This window comes from Camelus bactrianus, chromosome 16 (assembly GCF_048773025.1).
Source record: "Camelus bactrianus isolate YW-2024 breed Bactrian camel chromosome 16, ASM4877302v1, whole genome shotgun sequence".
NCBI lineage: Eukaryota > Metazoa > Chordata > Mammalia > Artiodactyla > Camelidae > Camelus > Camelus bactrianus.
In genome coordinates, this window is record NC_133554.1 from 30,805,817 (window position 1) to 30,826,988 (window position 21,172).

Consider the following 21,172-nt stretch of genomic DNA (forward strand, 5'->3'; position numbering starts at 1 on the left):
ATTTCTTAAAAGAGCATTTAATAGAGGCAAGGAGCAGTGAGAGGGGAGAGAGAGCTCTGGCGGCTTTCTGGATCTCTGGGCGCGGGGACCTCACACTCTCTCGCCAGTTACCCAGCCACAGGCAGGTCTTCATTGAGCCAGAAATGTCAGTGGCAACTCTGGGGTTGCAACTCACACCAATTTTATTGTCTCTGTGCTTTCCATGGCAATACCTACCAACACTATGGATGCTTAATTTGCTTCTGTGAAGAAAAATAAATAAGCCAGGATGCAGACACACACCCCACCATCTTCAAGAGGAAGAATGTAGGTCAGCATCTCTGCCACTACTCCGTGTGAAACAGTCTAGGCTCCTGGCAAAAACTAGTAACCACAAGCCCAGCCCAGCCCCCTAGAAATCCCACCACCTTCCCAGAGCTCACAGCTTCAGCGAGAAAAGGACTTTCTTCCTCTTCTCAGTCTGCTCCCTGGCTGTCTGAATTACACTTAAGACTTCACTGACAAACATACATCAGCTTTTGCTCCCACAAGGGCAGCGGAAGCCAAGCAGGGACTCTAAGTCTGCTTCACGCATCATTGACAGAACCAACCCTGTTCCAATTGCTGAAGTCTTAAGAGCAGCGATGACCTAGAAATTGACAGTGGGGGGAGAACCGAAGGAAAGGAAACTAACAAAGTACACAGAAAACCCGATTTCCAAATACCAGGGGAAAGGGAGAGAAAGGAGGTAGAGGGGGAAGAAATTTGGCCCCTTTGACTCTGCAAATGCGATCTTGGCCCAGAGCCGTGGAGGATACATAGCAGCCCCACTGCGAGTCAAGCCATGTTCCTGACTCCAGCCCTGCAGTTTAGAGGAAGGCGCCAAGCCTCAAACACAACGAGGTGGGGAGGCCACTCCTTTCTGGGCAGGATCCTACTGTGGACACCGAACAGACAGCAGCTGCCCACAGTGTGGAAACAAACTGTAAAGCAGTCACGTCTCTTAAGGCTGCAGCATCCAATAAAATGTAATTTAAATCAAGCCTCGCATCTGTTCTCAATCCCGTTCAGTCTCTGCTTTCCATCAGCCTTCGGACAATCTCTGCAATTATGCTTATTAACCCTTATAGCCCCGGACGCTCTCCGAGCTTCGAGGTATAGGACTGTGTTCTCCACTCGCAAATTGCTCTCAGAGGGAATGAATGCACTAATAAAGGAGTGTGAGGGTGAGTCATTCAGACTCCTGTCTACAGACTCCGCTCTGCTGCACACACACCAGTGGGTAGTGTTCATTTCAGAGGGCTCTCTCCGTGTGTCTTTCTCCCATCCCGTACCACCTGCTGTAGCTCAGATCACATTGCAAGGATACAGTGGGCAGCATGAATGAAACAGTGGCCAACAGATCATTTGTACACATATCAAGTTCCCAAACTCAGGCCATGTCAGAAAGGCAGGGGCAGACGGAAGAGCCCAGGGAGCAGCAGTCTCAGACACTGGCTCTCAGACCATGCATATCACACATAGTTTGCATGCCAAGAATTTGCTCGAGTTATAAAAGTACAACAATCTCCCAAAAGAATCAAACTGAAGTTTTTTTTTTCCCCTTCCCTCCAAACTACCCCAGCCCAACGCCTGCACTTTCCAGGTAGTCAGTGTTATAAGGGTGCCCTCTGGCGTCCCCGCCACAAATTGCTATTTAATGCCACTGGAAGCCAAACCCAGAAAAGGTGAGACTTGAGTAACCATATGGATCAATTTATCTAATAAGACTGGGAAAATAGAAGGTTTAGACAAAAACACTACCCCAAGCTAAGGTGTTTGGAAAGAAATGGCTTCGTCTGAGGGCAGCTAGGGCTGTGGGATAGTCTGGGGGAGGAACTGTCACATTGCTTTCTGCAAGTTTGAGCTCTCTTGCAATGTGTTTGCTTAAAGAGACAAAGAACGCAGCTTGAAAATAAATATATTCACAATCTGTAAAGTCACATTCTCCTGAGCACCCCCACAACCTTGGGAGTGCCCAAGAAGCTCAGTAAGTCTTTAAAATGTCACAACGTGGAGGTATTTGCAATGGGAACACTCCAAAAAGAAATACATTCTTTGATCAAAGTGTCCTCCAAATCTCCACGTGGACTTATTTTCCTGTGTCATCCTTTTTCATTCTTCTTCGTCTAGTCCCAAAGTTCTTTAAAATACACTAATGTCTGAGGAAACTAAGAAGTAAATATGTGCATTTTCCACAACATAAATCTGTATACTTGCAAGCCTCCTGGTTAGCGACACACTAGTGACAGAGGTAGCAAATGTAATTAAAAGGGTCTACTTCATAGTTTTTTACGCATGAACATAATAAGACCCAAAGATATTATTCTGTGCTAGTATTCATGAACCCATAGATTAAATTTTTATCAGCTTTAGGTAAAAAAGGTCATGTTTGTTTTCAGACGTGAGTGTATAAAGTACTAAAATGAAGACTTCATCGCTCTCTCAAATGCTGGCTGGATACTTTCAGGTGGGTATTGGTATAAAAGAAGAATTTAAGGCAATCCAGTAGCTAAGATATTTCCAACTAAAGCTCTGTCTTTCAGAGCATGCTCTATTTCCTTCTCTTCAATCTTCAAAGACACCTGGAAAGAAGAGAAAAGGAATTTTCACAGTGGAGAACTCACAAAGTTTTTACTATGCAAGCTTCTACCATGTTAAACTTGTCTCACAAGAGGCAAGCAAGTTAAACACTGCTTTTCCAATGGCCTGAAAAAAAATCTCATTCATACTACAGCCCTGTCTTCACACACCTTAACAAAAAAATTATTTATCTAATTGCAGTCCATTAAAAATCTTTAGCGAAAGGTAAGCTCTCCAAAGCAGGACGATTAAAAGCAATGTCACAAATAAGCAGTTCACTATACCTTTGTGAAGCGGGTATCCTTGTTTTTCTTTAATCCGAAAATGCCCCTGGCCTCCAGGAGCCCTGAAAGTGACAAACACTCTGACTGGTCCACAGCTGCCACCTGCTGTTTGCGACAGACGTTACTATAGGCTTCAAATAACTGGGAGGAAACAAGGGAGAACAAATGTTGCTTGTAAGTCATATTTCTTGTAACCTTGTGATCCTTTAAGAAATGTGAGTCTGGGTTTGCAAAACAGTTATCGGAATACCCTAATTCTCCTTCTTTTCAATAAAATCCTTGAAAAGGCATTATGGAGACAATGCCAAAAACCTATCCTGTAATGCAGGAAAGGGGCTTTATAAATTTCACAGGGAGAGGCAGAAGTGAAGGGGAGATTAATGGTAAATTCTCAACCACAACCCAAGGGAAATAAAGTCAGCTGCCTTTTATGTGATACCAGTACTTACTCTTACTGTTAAGATCCATTTTTAATTCATATCAGCTGGAGCAAGACAGGCCTTTTGGAAAACATCTGCTCAGCAAAGCAGATTGTCATCTCCACCCTAGCTCCATCTGCTGAGATTCCCAACTAACCTTCCCCAGAGTGACCTCTTTGATTTTCAACTGCCTGGTCAGGAGCAGCAAAGAGCAGACCAAGATCTTCTGCTGAAGAGGGAAGGAATCGTGTGCTCCATCTTGGCTCAAAGTCATTCTGTTTCCATCAACTTCTGAAATGACTTGTGATATGTGAATAACACCAACCCGCTTGGGAACCAGTGACTCAGAGGGTGATTTACCTATAAAGCAAATAAATCAAGCTTAATTAGATTTTTTTTAATATTGTGGGTATTGAGACAGATGATACTAAGCTTCAGTTGAAAGAAATTCAAGAGCAGTCATGGGGTGGCAGAGGTTCCAATTCTGTAACTAGAAGCCAAAGGATGAGAGACAGCGTGATCCTCAGAAAGATGTCAAAATGTGAGATGAATTGGAAAGTAGGGTTATTCTTTTTCTGGGCAGAATGGTGAGCTGCTTTATCCTGTAGAATGCAACTTAGTGTCAGAGAGACAAAATCTACCTCATGAAAGAATAAGGACCAGATGGAGAACTAATGGACTCTGCCTTGGAAGTTCCTGATATCTCAAAGGCCAAGAGGGATAACAGAATCTTGAAGCAAAGATGATTGCACCTGGTAATTTTATTTTTTAACTTTTTGTTTTTAAGTTTTTATTTACTTTTTTAGGGGGTAGGCAATTAGGTTTTATTATTTACATTTATTTATTTAGGGGGGAGGCAATTAGGTTTATATTTATTTATTATTTAATGGAGGTACTGAGGATTGAACCCACGACCTTGTGCATGCTAAGCACACGCTCTACCACTGAGCTATACTCCACCCTGGGGCCTGGTAATTTTATAAGGCTGGAAAAATTACCTAATATTTTGAATCAACTGAGTGGCAAAATGTGGACAATCATACATATGTCCTCTGGATAGCCTCCCCAAATGACCTCTGAGGTTTGGTTCACTTTCCTGGGCTGATCTACAGTAGAGCAACACTTGAGAAAATGGCATTGGATATCTTAGCAGATAGCACCATCTCAGAGGCTGGAGGTTGGGAGGCTGCCAACAAGGTGTAGAGGACTACGGCCTCATTGTGTGGAAATGCTGGAATTGCAAGACAGAGGAGGGATTTGCTCTGTAACAACCTTTGCCTAAAGTTACTTCCTGAGACCAAGTCGGCTGTCCCACAAAAATTTGCTTCGATGTCACTGCCACAAACGGGACACTGCCGACGACTCATTGTAGAGGAGAAACTGGAGATCCGCGACCAAGAAGCAGAACCTTAAAGTTGAAAGGAATTTAGGTCTTTTCTTGCTCCCTACCCAATGGCTGAGCCCCTTCTAAAATAATCCCAGCAAGTGGTCGCCTGTCCAACTTTTGAGTATCATTAAATGGGGAGCCCACTCTGTGTCAAAGTCCAATTAGTGCTGTTTATTGAAAAATGTCTTCTTACATCTGGTTGAAGTCAGTCTCCCTATAGCTTTCTAGAACCATTAAAAGCTAACCACACCTACCAGACATCATAAGACAGGAATTCACTACCTCTTTTAGTTATGTGTGCCAGAGGCGCTCACAGGGGCCACTGACAAGCCTAAGTGTTATTGGTAGGGAAAAAGGGAATCCTGTGAAAAGCTGAAGAGAAGCCAGTATCTAGACTGTGCACTGGCAAATATTACCCACCATCAACTTAACCACTAAGTTTGGCTCCTTCTGAAATACTTCTATTAATTTTCTTTCAACAAGTTGATGAAAAAAGTGTTTTCTGTGGAACTATATTTATAGTGCTAGAAACAATTTTAGTAACTCTTAACCAGTGCAGGAGGGAAGGAAGAAACAATCAAATCAGACTGTCCTGTTTCTAAAGATTAACAGGGGATGTTAAACACAAGATATGTAGTTCATGGCCATTTGACATCTGCTGTAGCTAAGAGAACAAGGTTGAGGGAAAAGAAAATTAATTCTGTCATTTTTGTGATAGCCTGTAGTTTACTGTTGCAATACCATCTTTGAAACTCCACCCTCTTCCACTTGTTGAAAGGCTTGCAATATTCCAAGTGAAACTCAGTTCTTTCCCTGTGTGACCCTTATTTACCAGGCTTTGCTTTCACCTATTCTGAGACCTAAGGTGAACTCAATGTAAGTACCCAGAGAGAAGTTGATGCAAACTTACTGTCTAGCTTTCATTCTTAGAGCTTGGAAAGAAAACTACTCTGTCCCAACCATTCACGTAACACCCTGGAGAACTCATTTCCAGTAGTGCATGGATTATAGCACTGGCAGGCAGGCTTGAAATAAAGTAGATGAAATTGATGCAAAACACAGACACATACACACACACATGAGGGGGTGAGTGTGGATTTAACTATGCTCATTTCATCTTTCTACCTCTTTCCTCAGGAAAGTTAAGCCTCCAGTTATAAAGGAAGACAGAAAGGAGATAAACTACTTACATTCAGACAGTGGTTTGAGGATAGTCTGTCTTTTGACATCTGACTCTACAATTTCAATAGCTCTCCTATATAAAAAAAAAATTTCTGAAATTAATTTAGGCTGAGCCAAACCAAACACTCCACCAAACCACCAAGCTCAAAACAGTCACATTAACAGAAAGCAACATGTTTTATAATTTTAAAGCCCTCAAACAAAACTGGATTATGTCTCAGCTTAAGAAGACTGAATTGCCTTGAAATAATTCATGGACCAGGGAATCTGAGAAACTGCAACACTACACGGTTTCCTCTTATAGATGCCAAAAAAGTGATCATACATTGAGCCAATGATAACATTTTGGACCAAGAAAAAATGTCATGGATGGGGGAAGATATGTAGTGTGGGTGATTGACTAAAGAAAGCCAGTACCACCCATCCACAGCAGACCTAAAAGGAGAGTCCGCTGTTACATATACACAGGATACGTGTAGGCTAAACCACACCGGCCTACATCACTATTGCTCAGAGCCTCAGTCTTTACCCAAGTAGTTTGCTGACTAGGGGAAACTTTCAAAACCAGGATCACACCATCTAGCAATAGGAAGAGCTTACTCTCCCACTGCTCTCTCCAAACTACTTTGCCCACAGGAAGCCATAAGCCAGACCTGGATCTTCTGCATGGCAGTAGGGGGAGGTTGGACCAGCGGGCCAGCACAGCAAGTATCATTTTAATGGACCCAGTGTCCCTACTGGGAAGGAAGAAATTTCATCAGTCAGCACAGAGGCTCCCCCAGCAGGAGGGGCAGGGGGGTGGGAAGGGAGAGAGAGACCTGGAGTACAACTGTGGGGGACCACCAACTGGAGGAAGGGGTGCTCACAAAAGCAAAGGAAGGAAAAAAAAGTCTCAAGGCAAAGATGGTTCAGGTCCATAAATAAACCTGCTTGAGACCAGCTAATGGAAAAGTAAACTGGAGTCTTTTTTAATACAAATGTAATTAACCAATCTATAATCACCACAGGGAGTGCCAGCAACATCTCATTTGTTTCTCCCTCTGTAGGTAATGGACTGATAATGTTTCAGACATTAACACGGTGGAAATGCAGAGCTCCCCACTGAGAAACAAGTCCTCCTTTCTGAGCATAAAAAGTGGCAGAATGGAGCCTCGTAAGCCACATTCACTTGAGTTACATGAGACAATTAGCAGCATTTCTTTTTTTAATAAAAGCAGCCAACAGTGCCATAACTCACCTGCAAACATCTAGCGCTTTGCGAACATCTCCTGAAACAGCGGAGACTTTGCGGGCACAGAACTGAATAGCAGCGTTGTCCAGAACCTGATCTTTAGATGCCTTTGGACATGACACAGAAGACGATAGTTTGAACCAGAATATTCCCCCTCTGCATAAGTATTTTCACACTTAAGTCTAAACTTGATGCACCAACCTTTAGGGTCTAAGAGATGCCTTTTCTGCTTATAAGTAAATGGAGAGTTTATACATTTAAGTATTTTGTAGGAATGCGGCAGAGGTTCACGAAGGGGAAAAAAGCAACTGAAACTTAAATTAGCAAAACTAAACTAAAATAGAATCTATTTGGTCATTTACAAAGGAGAAAGTGCTTCTTCAGGCCCTGTGTTTAAAGGCCATTAGAGAAGCATGTGGATGATTCCTCTAACTCTTATTATTTTTATTCCAACACTGAGGCATCCAATAAATGGAACAATGGGTGGAAATTCATATGAAAATGTTCTCACTATGGATGGCTCCTAGGAACTCCCTTGGAGTAACAATCAAAGCAAAATATTTTAGACCTATTGTTAGGTTTCCCTTTCACATGTGATACAAGGAACACAGAACTTGGTACAACAGTTAGCACTCACCTGATTAAGTCGATCCTGCAAGATAGTGGCTATCTGATTTTTGGTGTAAGGTGGGAAGTTCAACAGCTGTGGCTTACATTTTTCTCTAGCTTGAAGCCTTGGCAGAATTCTGTCTGTGAGATCCAGAGTATTAGCAATACCTGAGGAGGAGATAAATAACACTAATCACCACTGGTCAAAACATCCTAAAAGGAAAACTAAATCCTCTGAAAGCTGAATAAAATTTCCAGTTATAACCCAGCATTCCAGTTTGCTTTCCACTTGCCCCCACCCCCCCAATACTCATTAGGTGAGGTGTACACAATATTCATACAATGCTCTTTTCAAGGTAGGTTTAGAATTGTTCACTGAGAAGCAGGATCAGACACTCTAAAAACCAATTGTCTCTGAAATGCAGTATTACGTCTTTTTGTTTTGTTTTGAATCATTGGTCACATCTTTATTTTTGAAAAAAAAATTTTAATTCTTATTTTTTATTGAAGTATAGTTGATTTACAATATTAGTTTCACATGTACAGCAAAGCGAATCAGTTATACATGTATACACATACATATATTTTCAGATTCTATTCCACTATAGCTCATAACCAGAAATTGAATATAGTTCCCTGTGCTGTACAGCAGGTCCTTGTTGTTTATCTATTTTATATATAGTAACAAATATCATTAATCCCAAACTCCTAATCTATCCCTCCCAAGTATTATCATTTTTATTCAGAGTTAACAAAATTGATTTGCCTTGGTTAAGGTTACTATTTTATAGTAACTTTCTTATTTTGATAAGCAGAAAGCTGGTTTAAGATAAAATAATAGGTGATAAATAAACTGAAGAGATTAAAAAAAAGAGGTCTTTAGGACCACCAAGTAACATTAACAACAGGGTACTAACCAATCAGCACCAATCGAGAACTGCTTAGCCATGGCCATTCAAACAGTGTGTACAGTACATCTTGCCCTTTACTGTCCAGCTGATCCATCTCGTCCAACACCAACACACTACATAGAAAGAGAAACAATTAGTATCCCATTAACCTTCTTAACTCTCCAAACTGTTTGATCTGGGCTGACTCTAGGTCACATTCCTATAGATGAGACCAGTTTGAAGATCCCAATATGTCCTATCTCCAGTCACTGTTACGATGATACCCCTGCCATCACCAAAAAGTAACATACAGGTTTTTCAAGCATTCCATTTAAAAACATTTTTTCCCAATTTAAAATTAGAAGGTTTTTTTCCCCCTTCTTTTCTTCTTTCCCTTTAAGCTTATGTAACTACCTCTCCTAAAGCAAATATAGGAAATGTTCTTTTTATGAACAAATGGATTAAATTCAAGAGGCAAGAAGGCGAGTTTGTGGGCAATAGACCTTGCAGATTTTCACAGAGCAACATGCAGCAGAGCAATGCTTACATCATGGGGCCCTTCTCTGCAGTCATATGGTTTTCCAGTTTCCTCATCATGTCCTTCCCAGCTGGCCTGTATACTTCTTCCTGACAAACCTCCTGGGCAATGGCTGGGAATACAGCCTGGGCACTCCTCAAGGACATGCAATTCAGCATGATCGTTTTAAAGCCTTTCAGTTCCTTCTAGAAAAATGCAAACATACAAGTTACTTTGCCTTGGATAAAAATTTGATAGAACCTGGGGTGTCTTTAAGGAGTTAACAGCATGCAAAAGAATAAGCTCCACTTTCACTGGGAAAGATTTAGACGGGAAAATGAAAAGTGTCTTACTGGGGGGGAAACTTCAATCCCCTAAGCACTTCTACTCTTTCTTAACCCTTAATAATCAAGTGTCATTTTAGCAAGAGCATAATTCAGGCTCTCAATGTACCTTGAGGTCTTGCAGAATTCGGCTTAAGCAGGCAGTTTTTCCAGTTCCAGGAGCACCAGAAAGATAAAGACTTCCAGCTTTTTTCCCACAGATGTGCTCCCTCAGGAAATTCCGGATGACATCCATCTCCTTTTCCCTGGCAGGCAGCTGATCCGGGACAGCTGTAGTCAGGACCTGCTTTGCTTGCTGGTAGCAAGTGCCTGTGCCAGACATGAAAGGACAATTAGACACAACAGAGGTGACCGAGAAGACCCACTGGGTTTCACTTGGAATCGCCAGCCTTGTTTACGAGGCTGCGTGAACAGCTGCCACGTAAGAACGAACCTTCTTGCTTGAACAGTCTCATACACGCAGATTCCTTCTCCAGCGAACATCTCTGCTCAGAATTTGTTGTGATGTCTTCACATTTTCGAATTGAGGAACGTGTTTTGTTTGGGTGAACTCTGGCTTGTTCTCTTTTGTTGGGAGACTTAACTGTCAGCTGATTGTCAAATACCAATCTACGCCCCTTAGGGGTATGTGAGCGAGGGGGCCCATTCTCTTTCTTGCCTTGCTTTGGTGGAGAACAGGGAGGTAAATGGGGTGTGTTACACAGGTTGTCGTCACCTGAAATGTATTAAAATCAAAACGTGGTCATTCTTAGCAGTGGACTTGGGAAGGTCCCTGCATCCCCCCAGAAAGAGGTGAATTTCTTTCTACCTCAGCCAGAACCACCAAAATAAAATGCCTCTCATCCAGAAGAAAACACTGGCCACCAGATGGCACTACTGAGTCTTACTACTATTTGGTAGAAACCAAGTGGGTTTTAGTGGAATTAAATTCTAGGATTGCTCTAAAACAGTTTCTCAACCTGGGCACCATTGATATCTTGGGCCAAATAACTCTTCATTGTCGGGGACTGTCCTGTGCATTGCAGCATCCCTGGCCTTAATCCACTATGTCAGTAGCACCCCCTCGGTTATGATAACTAAAAATGTCTCCAGATATTGCCAAATCACCCCTAATAAAAAACAGATGATCTAAAACAAGGATTACCAACCACTGTTATAAAATAAGAACTGTCACGTTTCTCTTAACTTCACAACAACCGAGGCAAGTTTCAAAATACTATATAACTAAACTGCAAGGTCATTTAAAACACCAATAGAAACAAGGTTATCAAGGAATTGAAGATCAGATCTATTAAGTAGTTCAGAAAGGGACTTCAATAAGTAGCTTAACTCTGAAGTTCAGAAAGCACTTAGTGACCATTCTGAAAATAACCAAAGGGAATAGAGTGGTCTTAACTAAACTCAGAAAGCTGTTTCAAAGGCATCTTATTGCAGAAAGAGGTCAAGAGCTAACAGTCAAAAAAGTTGTATTTAAATATTGGATAGCTTACCTAGACGTTTTCTGGGGCTGAGAGGCAGAAGTTTTGCACAAGGAGAACAGGGTATGGCCTGGACATTTGTCAGTTCTAGTTTGCTGTTACCCGAGTTTTTAGGTTTGTCCAATGTCCGAGACAGTTTCTTTTTTGGAAAACTGATTGTAGCCTGTGACTGGGATCGGGTTTGAGGCATGATGGCAACACAGCTGGGCACAAAAGAGAACAGGACAGCCAGTCAATATGTAAAAGTGAAGTAAAAGTAACACAGAAATTATACCGTTGATCAACACCCATTTCATGAGTAAATTATATTATGACAACATTTTAGCATTTAGTTTTGTGTCTCATCCAAATCTTTGCAACAAGAGCGAACACCTTGTCCACCGCTGTCATGAGCATTTAAGCTCATTTAAGTTTTACAACCACCTTAGAGATTGGTACTATTATTATCTTTAACTTATAGATAAGAAAACTGAGAGGCAGAGAGGCCCAACGTCACAGCAAAGCAGGATGTAAGACCAGGCATTCTGTCTCCAGACCCAATTTTTTAAGCACTTGAGCGGTGCAGTAAGAAGTTAATCATAATTGGTTTCTGTAGGATTTCTAATCCCCTGGCTCCAGGCACGGGGTAGATCATTATCCTCAGCTTAGCCCAGCAACCTCCCACTTTAACCGTCTTCCCCAAGTCCTCACTCTGCACTCAGTCCCCGCTCTACCCGACTCTCAGCCCCACTCCGCCACATCTCCCTCCCGCAGCACTCAGCACAGCTGCCAGGCGACTCCGAGGACGCACCTCTCCCTTCCCTACCCCGGCCTCCTCTCTCTCCCTCCCGCGATCTGAGCTGTCCTCCTCTCACTCCACCTGGAGCTGCATCGGAATCCGTGGCCCTCGCCACAGCCCTTAGCCCAGCTCTGCTGACCCCGGAGCCCCGGGCCCCCTCTCCTTTCCACCTCACAGGGCTGCGTCACCTCAGTGCTAGATCTTTCCCGTCTCCCGCAGACAGCTTCAGGGAGTCTCCACCACAAACTCCCGGACACACTCCACACCTGCAGCCGGAAAGCCCAGCCGCACTCGCGCCAAATCTGCCCGGCCGCAGCTTTCCCGCCTCCCGCCAAAGCCCGGCCACGTTTCTGATTGGGTGTCGCCGGAGCGCCGCGCGCCTTGGCCACCGCCCCCTCCTTCACATCCAATCAAGCCGGAAGGCGCACAACCAATAAGAGAGCCCCAGGTCTCAGCGCCATCGTGAGGCCGCGCCCACTGAGCCCACACGGGCGTCTACATCCGGGGCCTCCGCGGAAAGACGCGCGGTTGCGCCGGGGCGGCGCTGAGTAAGGCGGGCCTGCCCCGCCGCAAAGCCTGGAGGGAGATGTGGTCTTCGCCGCTCGCGACTGTATTTCCACGCCTTTCTTTCGTGCCCCTTCTCACTGCCGTACTCACCCGTTTTCGTTATCCTAATGGGCTAGAGTTTCAGAGAGCTACTACATAATACCTACCATTATTTAGGCGGTTCCGGGTGCCAGGTAGGATGTTAGATGCTTTGCATCTCTAATGCTCACCCCTGCAAGGCGCAAAGCAAATGTGCAGAGGGTTAGAGGTCAGGGAAATCTTGGTGGTTTAGGACCCAAATTTCCTGACTCCCCAGCCAGTGTTTTTTTGTGAAGTTGTACACTTGCATAAAGAAAGACACTATGTTTCATCGCAGTATCTCCCTGATTTGTTTCAAAGATGAAAGAGGGCCAGGCCTTTGCTTTTGTCACTGAGAATATGATATTCTGTGCACCTTCCTATCGTTAATCCCATTAATCTACGCAATGTGGAGAGTGGAGAGAATTATGGACCCTAATTAAAAAAAAATTTTATGGCTAAACACTAGGGTTTCGGGGCCAGAGAAGACCGCTATAAAAGAAATAGCAAGCTGAGCTTTTAATGAAAAATATAAATTAGAGCAGTAATTTACAGGCCAGCTTCCAGAGCTAATAACCCAGCTAAGCCTCAGGTTCTGTTAAAAGCCAGAACCCAATTCTAGGTGATGGTAAACACTTATCGCTCACCCTTCAATGTCAAATGATATAGAACAATAGAGCCAGGGCGTAGGAAAACTACAATATTACAATCAAGTTAATTGTAGTTAGTTCATTTAGGAGATTAATAAGAGTCAATACTGAGTACTTATGTGTATGCCAGGGACTGAGCTCGGGTATTTTACCATCTTATTAATTCTCACAGGCACCCCGTGAAGTTGGAATTATTTCCATTTTACAAATGAGGAGACTGAAATAGAAGGGCTGAATAAATCTGCCCAAGGTCACACAACTAGTAAGTGGAAGAACTGGAATTCGAACTCAGGAAGTCGGACAGGAAATCAAACTCCTGACCATTAAACATAGGGGGAGGACTAGACAGATGTAGGTTCTAAAGTAGAGGGAGGTGGTGAAGGAACTCATTTTGGGAAGGCTTTCTAGGAGCTGAAAACTACAAGAGTGAAGCACATCGGCTGCCATGAATGGAGACGGTGTTATCACAGAATGGCAGCTTTCCCACCAGATGGTATTTCTGATTTTTTAATAGGGCACTAGAACCTAGGAAGCGGCTTTCACTGTTCATGTTTATTTTTATAACCTGGCACCTAAAAATTGTCCTTAATAACCAGAAATGGTAACAAGTGTCTAGGAAGCCTTTTTAAGGGATGGTGGTGAACAACCTACCTACCTCGGTTACAGTGGGATCGAGGGAGCAGAGGAAGCCGTGGGTACTTCACGTGCACATTGGATGGAGCCTGTGAAAACATTCGCCAGAAAATACAGCACTGGTCCAAGAAATGCCTACACAAGTAAATGACTATTGTGGAAGCAGACAGAGAATCACAGAATGTCCAAGTTGAAAGCCCTCTTTTTAAGGTTACTTGCTTGAAGCTTTTTCTCTTTCCAGTACTCCAGCAACATGACGAACATACCATCGTTCTGTTTCTCACTTTTGTGCCTTTGTCTGTGCTGTTTCCTACATCTGGAATGCCGCTCACCTGGCTTCCCTGGCTAGTTACCATAAAGCCTTTTAATAAGCCACATAGGTTTTTCCCAGTGGCTGTCCTTAAGTCTTCTGCTAGACTCTCAGCTCCTTGGAAGCGAAGACCATGTCCTTTTCATCTTCATATTGTCAGTGCCTGGCAGAGTATGCAATAAATGCTTTGCTGAGTGAATGGAAAGGACATTCCTGCCAAGCAGATATCCATTTTTTGCATGAACTTTTGTGGTCAGATAGCATACAGTCCTTTAAATCTCACACCCCTCAACCTAGAAGTAGAGGATGAACTCAATTATGTATGAAACCGATCCAGCCTGGGCTCTGGTGAGGCCAAAGATGAGGCATTTCCCCACAGTTATCCTCAGGGGTGGTTAGGATCCTGAGGTTGACATCTTAGTTCTCTTACCTCTGTCTGCAGAATAACAGGAAGTCTGAGACAGGCAGCTTCCTTGCAGTGAGTTGCAGTTTGTGGCTGGTTCGGGCCAGGAAATACTCAAGAGGCACATTCACCATAGAAGCTATGTCTCATTCATAATTGAGGTGGGTAACCTAGTGTCCTTATCACCTGCTAATTTATACACAGTAGCGTGGGAGAAGGAATCAAATCACACACGAAGGACCTGTCCAGCATCCTTTTGTGTGTCTGTGTGAACGCCTGTGTGCATTGGCGGGTGCATGCCCACACATACAGACTAGCACTACCGTCCCAATAGGACAGAGAAAGCTTATTGGGTTAGGCAGTTGAGGGTCATTTAGGCAAGTGCCATTTGAGGGCTATTCAAATTCACAGGAGGAACAATTAAATTAACAAATAGGTAGTTTATTAATCATATTAATAACAATGATGGGTCAAATAATCAGGAATTCAGCCAATCTGGCAAGTATGGATGAAAATGAAAGGCAGCCTTTCCATCCCCCCCTAGGTTTTTATATCTAAATTATGTGAGAGTGACTCAGACATACACCCAATATGAATCAGTATGGGAAATAACTTCAAGACCTTTGCTAGTGATGAAAGTGCAAGTTAAGCTCATTAAGTCTTAGTGGTGATTATGTCAGCTGACCTCTGTAAGCACAGACTGTCTGGTTCAATTTTTACACCTCAAGTCAAAGTTCAAGAAAGCCAGCTAAGGTTTCAACTTAAAAAGCAGTGAAGGAAAAAAAAAAGCCACCACCCACATAAAAATAGACACAGTCCGTATGCTTTGCCCTCACCTTCTTCACACCTCGGTGTGAGAAGCTACCGTGCACACCGGTGGGAAGAACCATTAGGGATATAAAGACATAGGTCACAGGGTCTCCTGGGTTCCTGGAAACCCTGGGCAGAGGGGAGTTAGGTGGCCGACATAAATAAGGACCAACTCTCTCAGAATCACCCAGTCAGCACAGCTAACTAGATCTGTGATTTTCAAAACACAGCAGGAAAGGAGAGAAAACTCTCAAGAAGCCGCAGAGGCTTCTGCCCTTAGTTTATCTAGTTTCTCAGAGGATCTGGAGTCCAAACCACTACCCTAACCTGAGGTGACAGACCCATTCCCCTCTGCGCCACCACTCTCGGCGGTATTCCAGACAAGAGTACACAGTTTTTCAGGTTTTTTGTTTTTGTTTTTAAGCAAGGTTTAATTAAACTGCACGGCATCCAGGAGAAAGAAATGTACCAAAGAATCCAACCTGAGACCAGATTATACATTGTAGAAGGGGGAAGAAAAAAAAAAATCAATGCTAATCAGGAGATGGAGCACTGTAATCAGAAACAACTCCAAAAGAAATCATACAATAAATTATTTTTTAAAAGAAACTGATCCACATGCGGACAAAGAGGGACGCACACACACATACACACACACACTCTTTGCACATGTCACTCTAGTCTTTTATTCAGTGTTGACTATGGTTCCCATGCTGGTCGCCCTGGGAAAGGACACGAGACAACAAGCCACGGCCCCCTCTGCCACCAGTGGGATGAAATTTAAGACAATCCGAGAGGGGACTCACTAAGTTGTTAGAAACAAGAGTAGAAAGAAGGAAACAGCAGTTATCAAGGAAGATTTTAGTTGCTTCAAAGAGGGAGAGAGGAAGAAAGCACAGAACTCTAACACAAGTAAAGGCACAATGAACGTGGAGTTGAATGGAACCAAACCCTTCCTTCGGTTAAACAGTTATCCTTTTTTTTTTTTTTGTATGTGTTTTGAAGGTGGTTGGAGTTTTGTTTCATTTTCTTTTTAAGAGATGAGTCTTGAAGGCAGAGTTGTAACGCCTCCCATTCCCTAAATCAGAGTGGCCTAAAGAAAGCCACCTTGACCACGGATAGCCAGGCATTGAGATTCAATAGGGAAGGAAAGACCACAACTGGAATGTGAAGAATCTGATCTGCAGTTGATCATAGGTTGGGTTTCCAGAACAGACAGCTCAGTGTAGTGCTATCAAAGGGCCTCAGATGCCCTACACTCCACCCCCAGAGCTTTGCAGAAGGGAAGGACCCTGGAGTCACACTTCTCCCCCACTCCCATAAGCACTCAGCCTACAGATTATTTCAAGTGATCAGGAGAATTAAAACACACCCCAACCCTGAGTTGCTCTGTAGCAAGTCTATTTACAATTTTATCTCACCTCTCCCTGGAGGTAAATCTGGGTTTCAAGTTGGGAAGCTACGGGGTGAGGGGATGCCCCTAGGGCAGTGGCCAGCGGCTAGCCTTCTTGCCTCTGCCTGTGGCCAGGGCTGGGGTGAATTTCTGGAGATGGGAGCCTCACGTCCGTCAGGTGGGACAGCACCCTACGTGCTCTCAGTCTGCGGGCCCCGGCTCTGCCACTGGAGGGAATCCCCATGTGAGAGAAAACCACACCTGGAGTATCAAAGTGCTATGATCCAGGTTTGGTGATCAGAGAAAAGGGGGAAGAGGGGCACCTAGCTCATTTAAAAACCTGGAGGCCACTGCCCTGTTTCCCAGAAAGGGCAGTAAGAAACAATTGTTAAGTTTTTCCCCCGAGAGAAAAACATCATAAAACCAAACCCACACAGGGGCTTTTAACACAGCTTCCTGATGCTTGGTTGGGCAAGGTCTCTTCCTGCTGGGAGGGGACAAGGGGGTTAACGGGACTGGGCAACAGCCTCAACATGAGACCACCCAATCTTCCACTGAAGAGACGGCATTCCCACAAGCAGATAAAAAGAGCAGTTTAAAAGGTGAGAAGTTTTAGTGCTCTTGCAGCCAGCCCACCTTAAACCTATATTACAAGCTTTTTACAGCATACAAAATAGATCAGTAATTACGAGGGTCACAGTCCCATTCTTCAATAGTAAATACACATGATAATAAATCTGTTATTAACAGAGGGACCAAATAATGTATAAGGCAAAGACACTGAAATAGGTACTGGGTCATCAGCATGCTCTGAAGAACATCCACCAGACTAGATCTAGTCCCAGGCCGTTTTTCATGAGGCCAAGAAAATGAAGATACAATCAAGACCCATGTGACACGGTCCCAATGCTGGGGACTATGGTGGGCAGCAGGTCACACGGGAGGAAGATACCAGCCCCAATGAAAAGCTGGGATTTGGCTTTTACACGTGATGCTTGTTTTGATGATCCATGTTTGAGTAAAGAGGGGGGAAAAAAGATACACTTTGATAACGTTGTACAAAAGGCATCAATTCCCATTTCAAAAATAAATGGGAAGACTTCACAGTCCAAGTTCAGTAACCGGTCAGCATCTACCCTGGAAGTCTGCTGCAGTAGCAAGTCTTGTACTCTCTCCTTTTCCCTCCACTAGCGTCCCCTCTTTCAGCTCTACAGGCTGGGAGGTAACTGCTAACAGATTTGAAAATAAGAATGATAAATAAAGACTGATTAGAAAAAGTCTAGTGACAGACCTAATCATGGTTTGCCCTAAAGTCCAGGGGACGGCCAAGGATTGCAGACCCCACAGAAATAACCCAAGCTGTGAGCTCTCTTATCTAGCCTTGGGAAGACTTGGGTTTCACTGGGCACCATATACAGACCCTTAGTCTGCGACCCAACAGATTAGAAAGGTCCCTAGGGCAGTTTAAGCCTTGGATGTATCTGGTGAAACATTCCACTGACTTTCCATTCCAAGGAACAGCCATGGCTTCTCTGCTCTCACTCCAAACTCTGAGTAAACCAAACCATCCGGTGCATGGAGCCCAGGTGCTCCACCGTGCTGCAGGAGAAGGGCAAGTCCCTGTACCATGATCCAAGCTCAGTTCCTACGTAGGTTGGGAACCTCCCTTTCCTCTGTGCTCTTTAACGAGAACCTGGAAGACGAAACGACATATTGCTGGCTGCCTGGGAAGATCAGCTGGACTGACATACACCTCACCAAAATTTTTGTGCTTCTTGGCACAGAGGGGTCTTTGACTACCCCATAAGCTTCCTCACCCTTCTCTACTCTGCTGTGTGAACCCCTGCAGTCTTGGGGGTTGAGTGCTGGAGAAAGGAACAGGGAGAGCCTGCTCAGTCAGATGGGCTGTGACCTTCAGAATGAGTGGGCCATTCAAGTCTTTCCTAGCCTGCAGAGCTGGTCCCTTTCCCGAGCTGCTTCACCCTTCCCTTCTCTGTCATCCTGGAGTATTCATCGGGGGCTGAAGTTTCCAAACAGGATTGAAAGGTCAGTGGCCTTCTGGGCCAGGCAGAAAAGACTGAGGCAGCCTCATGGTCAAGGTTAAGGCCAAGGTCCTATCTTCCTCTCACTAGAGGTTTCTGGGACTTGTGAATCAGTAACGAATGAATGAAAGGGACTGTTCCCTTGAGGGGACAGGTGGTGAGAGGCTGAGGTCCCTCAGCCTCAGCACCTGAGGAAGAGGAGCAGGGAGCCCCAGAGGGTCCTTGTGCTGCGGAGGAACTGACTGGCTCTAAATGGATCCTTAGTTTATTTCACCCTTTTTATTACATGTTTAGTTCAAGTGATTAGTATTTAGTGTTATCTTCAACTTACTTCTGGGTAGGGGTGTGGGGTGGGGTGAGAGCAAAACCAAAATAACCGCTACAAATCAAAGCAGACCCATTTCCTTGCCCATTCTCCAAACATGACCTTTAAAACAGATCACTTCTCTGCAAACTTCTTTCCTGTTTCACTCAAAATGCCCATCCCCTCCCCTCGAAGTCCTGCTCATGCCAGCCTCATAAACTAATGAAATATAATAAACCCGCCAAGCTCCCCCAACAGTGGCAGGAGAAGGTAGGGGTCCCCTTCTCCACCCTGCCCCAACAATGAGTTAATGCATCACAACAAGGCACCTTTCCCCAGGAGGAAAGCAGGACACACGGAAGCTTCTTCCTCATCTGGCTAGCGGGGCTCACAGAGGAGGGATGGATGCAGGGTCTGGGACCCTACTGTCAATGTGAAGAGTCCGGTCACCAAGTCCAGAGACGAGATGCATAGATGGAGGTGAGCTGGGAGGACGCCGGGAGTCTAGAGGTCGGTTGCACTGGAGAAACACGTTAGGAGCTGTCATGCAGGTTTCCAGGGAATGGAAGGGACCATCTGAGAAGAGGAGAGGGTCCATCCTTTTCCTGAGGAACAGGACCAAGCCAGGCTTCACCTGAGAATGGGTGGCAGAGGTGGGGCTCCACGGGCAGCTGAAAAAATAAAAAATAAAAACCACATACATAAGGTCACCCACCAGACCCTGAATACCTTAAACATTCCTAAAAGGAGAGACAGGCTTGAGACAGGCTCTTTAAGCTAACCTTTACAATCTGGGGATGAGGTTTTGTTGTTTTTTTAAGAAAATGCAGATGAGGAAGCTAATTTTAACCTAAGAAAAGTACACCAATTCTACATCCTCAGCAATCATGGAAGAACTTTCATGACTCTTCTTTCTCACCTCGGTTTGTTTTGCTGGGATAAATTCTCTGAAAGTGTTTATACTCTTCTGGAGCAGGAAAATCTTCTACTGGATGGAAAGAATACTTTGACTCAAAATCATCTGCAGAAGGAACAGAGTGTTAATTCCTGTCACCCTTCCTCTGCTCCCATGCCTCTGTGCCAGGTCTGACCCTCCCTGGACTAGTCTCCCGTGCTTTCTGATGTACCGAGAGGGCTGGCCTTGCTCACGAAAGCAAGGTTCATGAGCACAGGAAGAGAATTACTCTCAGAGTCTCGCAAGCACAGAAGACGTGTTCAAAGGCTCTTTACATTAAGAAGTGAGTCTTTGAATTAGTTCTTTACATCTTTTCACCAAAAACCAGGCACATACCAGGAAAGGAGCCCAGCTGTTTGCATGGGAGGAGGAGGAAATATAGTTCTGTGTTTCAGTAACACAGTCATCCTACAGACAATCACCAAAGGAAACCAACTGAACTGAATCCACAAACTGGCAGAAATTAAGCTAACACGGGAATATCTGTCACCAGCTAGTGAGAGAGCTGACCAGATAATTCCCTTCTGGCCCAGGCTACCCTCATTTAGCTCTGCCACGTGGTTGGGAAAGCCAGGTCGTGGCCCCCACGCCCACTCTCCATGGTCCCTCTATGCGTGTGGCTTGATCACATTCCAAAGGCATATTTTCAAAGAAAAAACACTGGTCCACCTAACAGAAACAGATGAGGGCAGGAGCAGAGAAGAGTCAACCATTAAAGAATCTACAGGGGGAGGGTATAGCTCAAGTGGCAGAGTGTGTGCTTAGCATGCATGAGGCCCTGGGTTCAATTCCCAGTGCATTCTCCAAATAGAAATAAATAAATGAACCTAATTATCTTCTCCTCATAAAACAAACAAAAGAATCTACGGGGCCGTATAGAGATCTTTCTAGACGTCAACAAAGGGTCTGACAACACCCTCTGGACAACCTTTACTTGGCGCTCCATCCCAGACGTAATGAATTAGTCTCTCTTAGGTGGGGCCTAAGATTCATTTATAACCTTGGAAAAGTTAACCTGACCCACTCCTGATCTAGTCAATCTCCTTGCACCACAGATAAGGGAAGTGAGGTTCAGAAAAATGAAGTGACTTCTTCAAAGTAATGCAGCTTGTCAGTGGCTTTGGATTATTAGATAATATTGTATACAGAGTGTTTTGTTTTGTTTTTAAAGGGTCAGAAAGGAGCTCTTTTTCCTGGGATGATATGCAATTCCTGTCTCAATAATCCTGAAGAGGATCACTCTCTGACCTAAAAGCTCACCACAACAGTAAGGCTTGGGGAGTAAGAGAATGGCTTTAGAGTTAGCACAATCACTGTGCTTTTACTTC

The 21,172-nt window shown here is 44.2% G+C and overlaps 2 protein-coding genes across 10 annotated transcripts in view; both read right to left on the reverse strand.

Annotated features, from left to right (window-relative positions):
• Nucleotides 1-1,923: 1,923 nt before the first annotated feature.
• CDC6 (cell division cycle 6) lies at nucleotides 1,924-12,066 on the reverse strand. Of its 4 annotated transcripts, none has more exons than XM_045520789.2 (12): nucleotides 11,909-12,066; nucleotides 10,955-11,145; nucleotides 9,898-10,179; nucleotides 9,574-9,773; nucleotides 9,151-9,323; nucleotides 8,631-8,737; nucleotides 7,742-7,881; nucleotides 7,111-7,211; nucleotides 5,882-5,946; nucleotides 3,462-3,664; nucleotides 2,886-3,026; nucleotides 1,924-2,603 (listed from the first exon to the last, which is right to left on the reverse strand). In XM_045520789.2, exons 2-12 carry the CDS (start codon nucleotides 11,130-11,132, stop codon nucleotides 2,514-2,516), a joined length of 1,680 nt encoding a protein of 559 aa, XP_045376745.1. In that variant the 5' UTR covers nucleotides 11,133-11,145; nucleotides 11,909-12,066; the 3' UTR covers nucleotides 1,924-2,513. The 4 variants fall into 4 exon arrangements, with proteins under 4 accessions (XP_045376745.1, XP_010958749.1, XP_074198963.1 ...); XM_010960447.3 differs by having other exon boundaries at nucleotides 9,151-9,326; XM_074342862.1 differs by having other exon boundaries at nucleotides 9,151-9,326; nucleotides 11,802-11,920.
• Nucleotides 12,067-14,760: 2,694 nt separating this feature from the next.
• WIPF2 (WAS/WASL interacting protein family member 2) overlaps nucleotides 14,761-21,172 on the reverse strand; it is a 40,797-nt gene continuing 34,385 nt past the window's right edge. For 5 of the 6 annotated variants that reach the window (XM_074342876.1, XM_045520722.2, XM_045520721.2 and 2 more), the window contains 2 exons: nucleotides 19,809-19,910; nucleotides 14,761-19,560 (listed from right to left, as the gene is read on the reverse strand). In XM_074342876.1, coding sequence (XP_074198977.1) covers nucleotides 19,520-19,560; nucleotides 19,809-19,910 — 143 coding nt within the window. In that variant the 3' untranslated portion in view covers nucleotides 14,761-19,519. The remainder of the gene's footprint in view (nucleotides 19,561-19,808; nucleotides 19,911-21,172) is intronic. The other variant, XM_010960450.3, reaches the window with a different exon arrangement.

Coding starts and splice junctions, on each gene's coding strand:
- CDC6 (XM_010960447.3), bottom strand. CDS start 11,132: ATGCCTCAAACCCGATCCCAGTCACAGGCTACAATCAGTTTTCCAAAA. Junction 9,327..9,573: donor GAATTCTGCAAGACCTCAAG/GTACATTGAGAG, acceptor GCATTTTTCTAG/AAGGAACTGAAAGGCTTTAA. Junction 3,665..5,881: donor CCTCAAACCACTGTCTGAAT/GTAAGTAGTTTA, acceptor TTTGCTTTATAG/GTAAATCACCCTCTGAGTCA.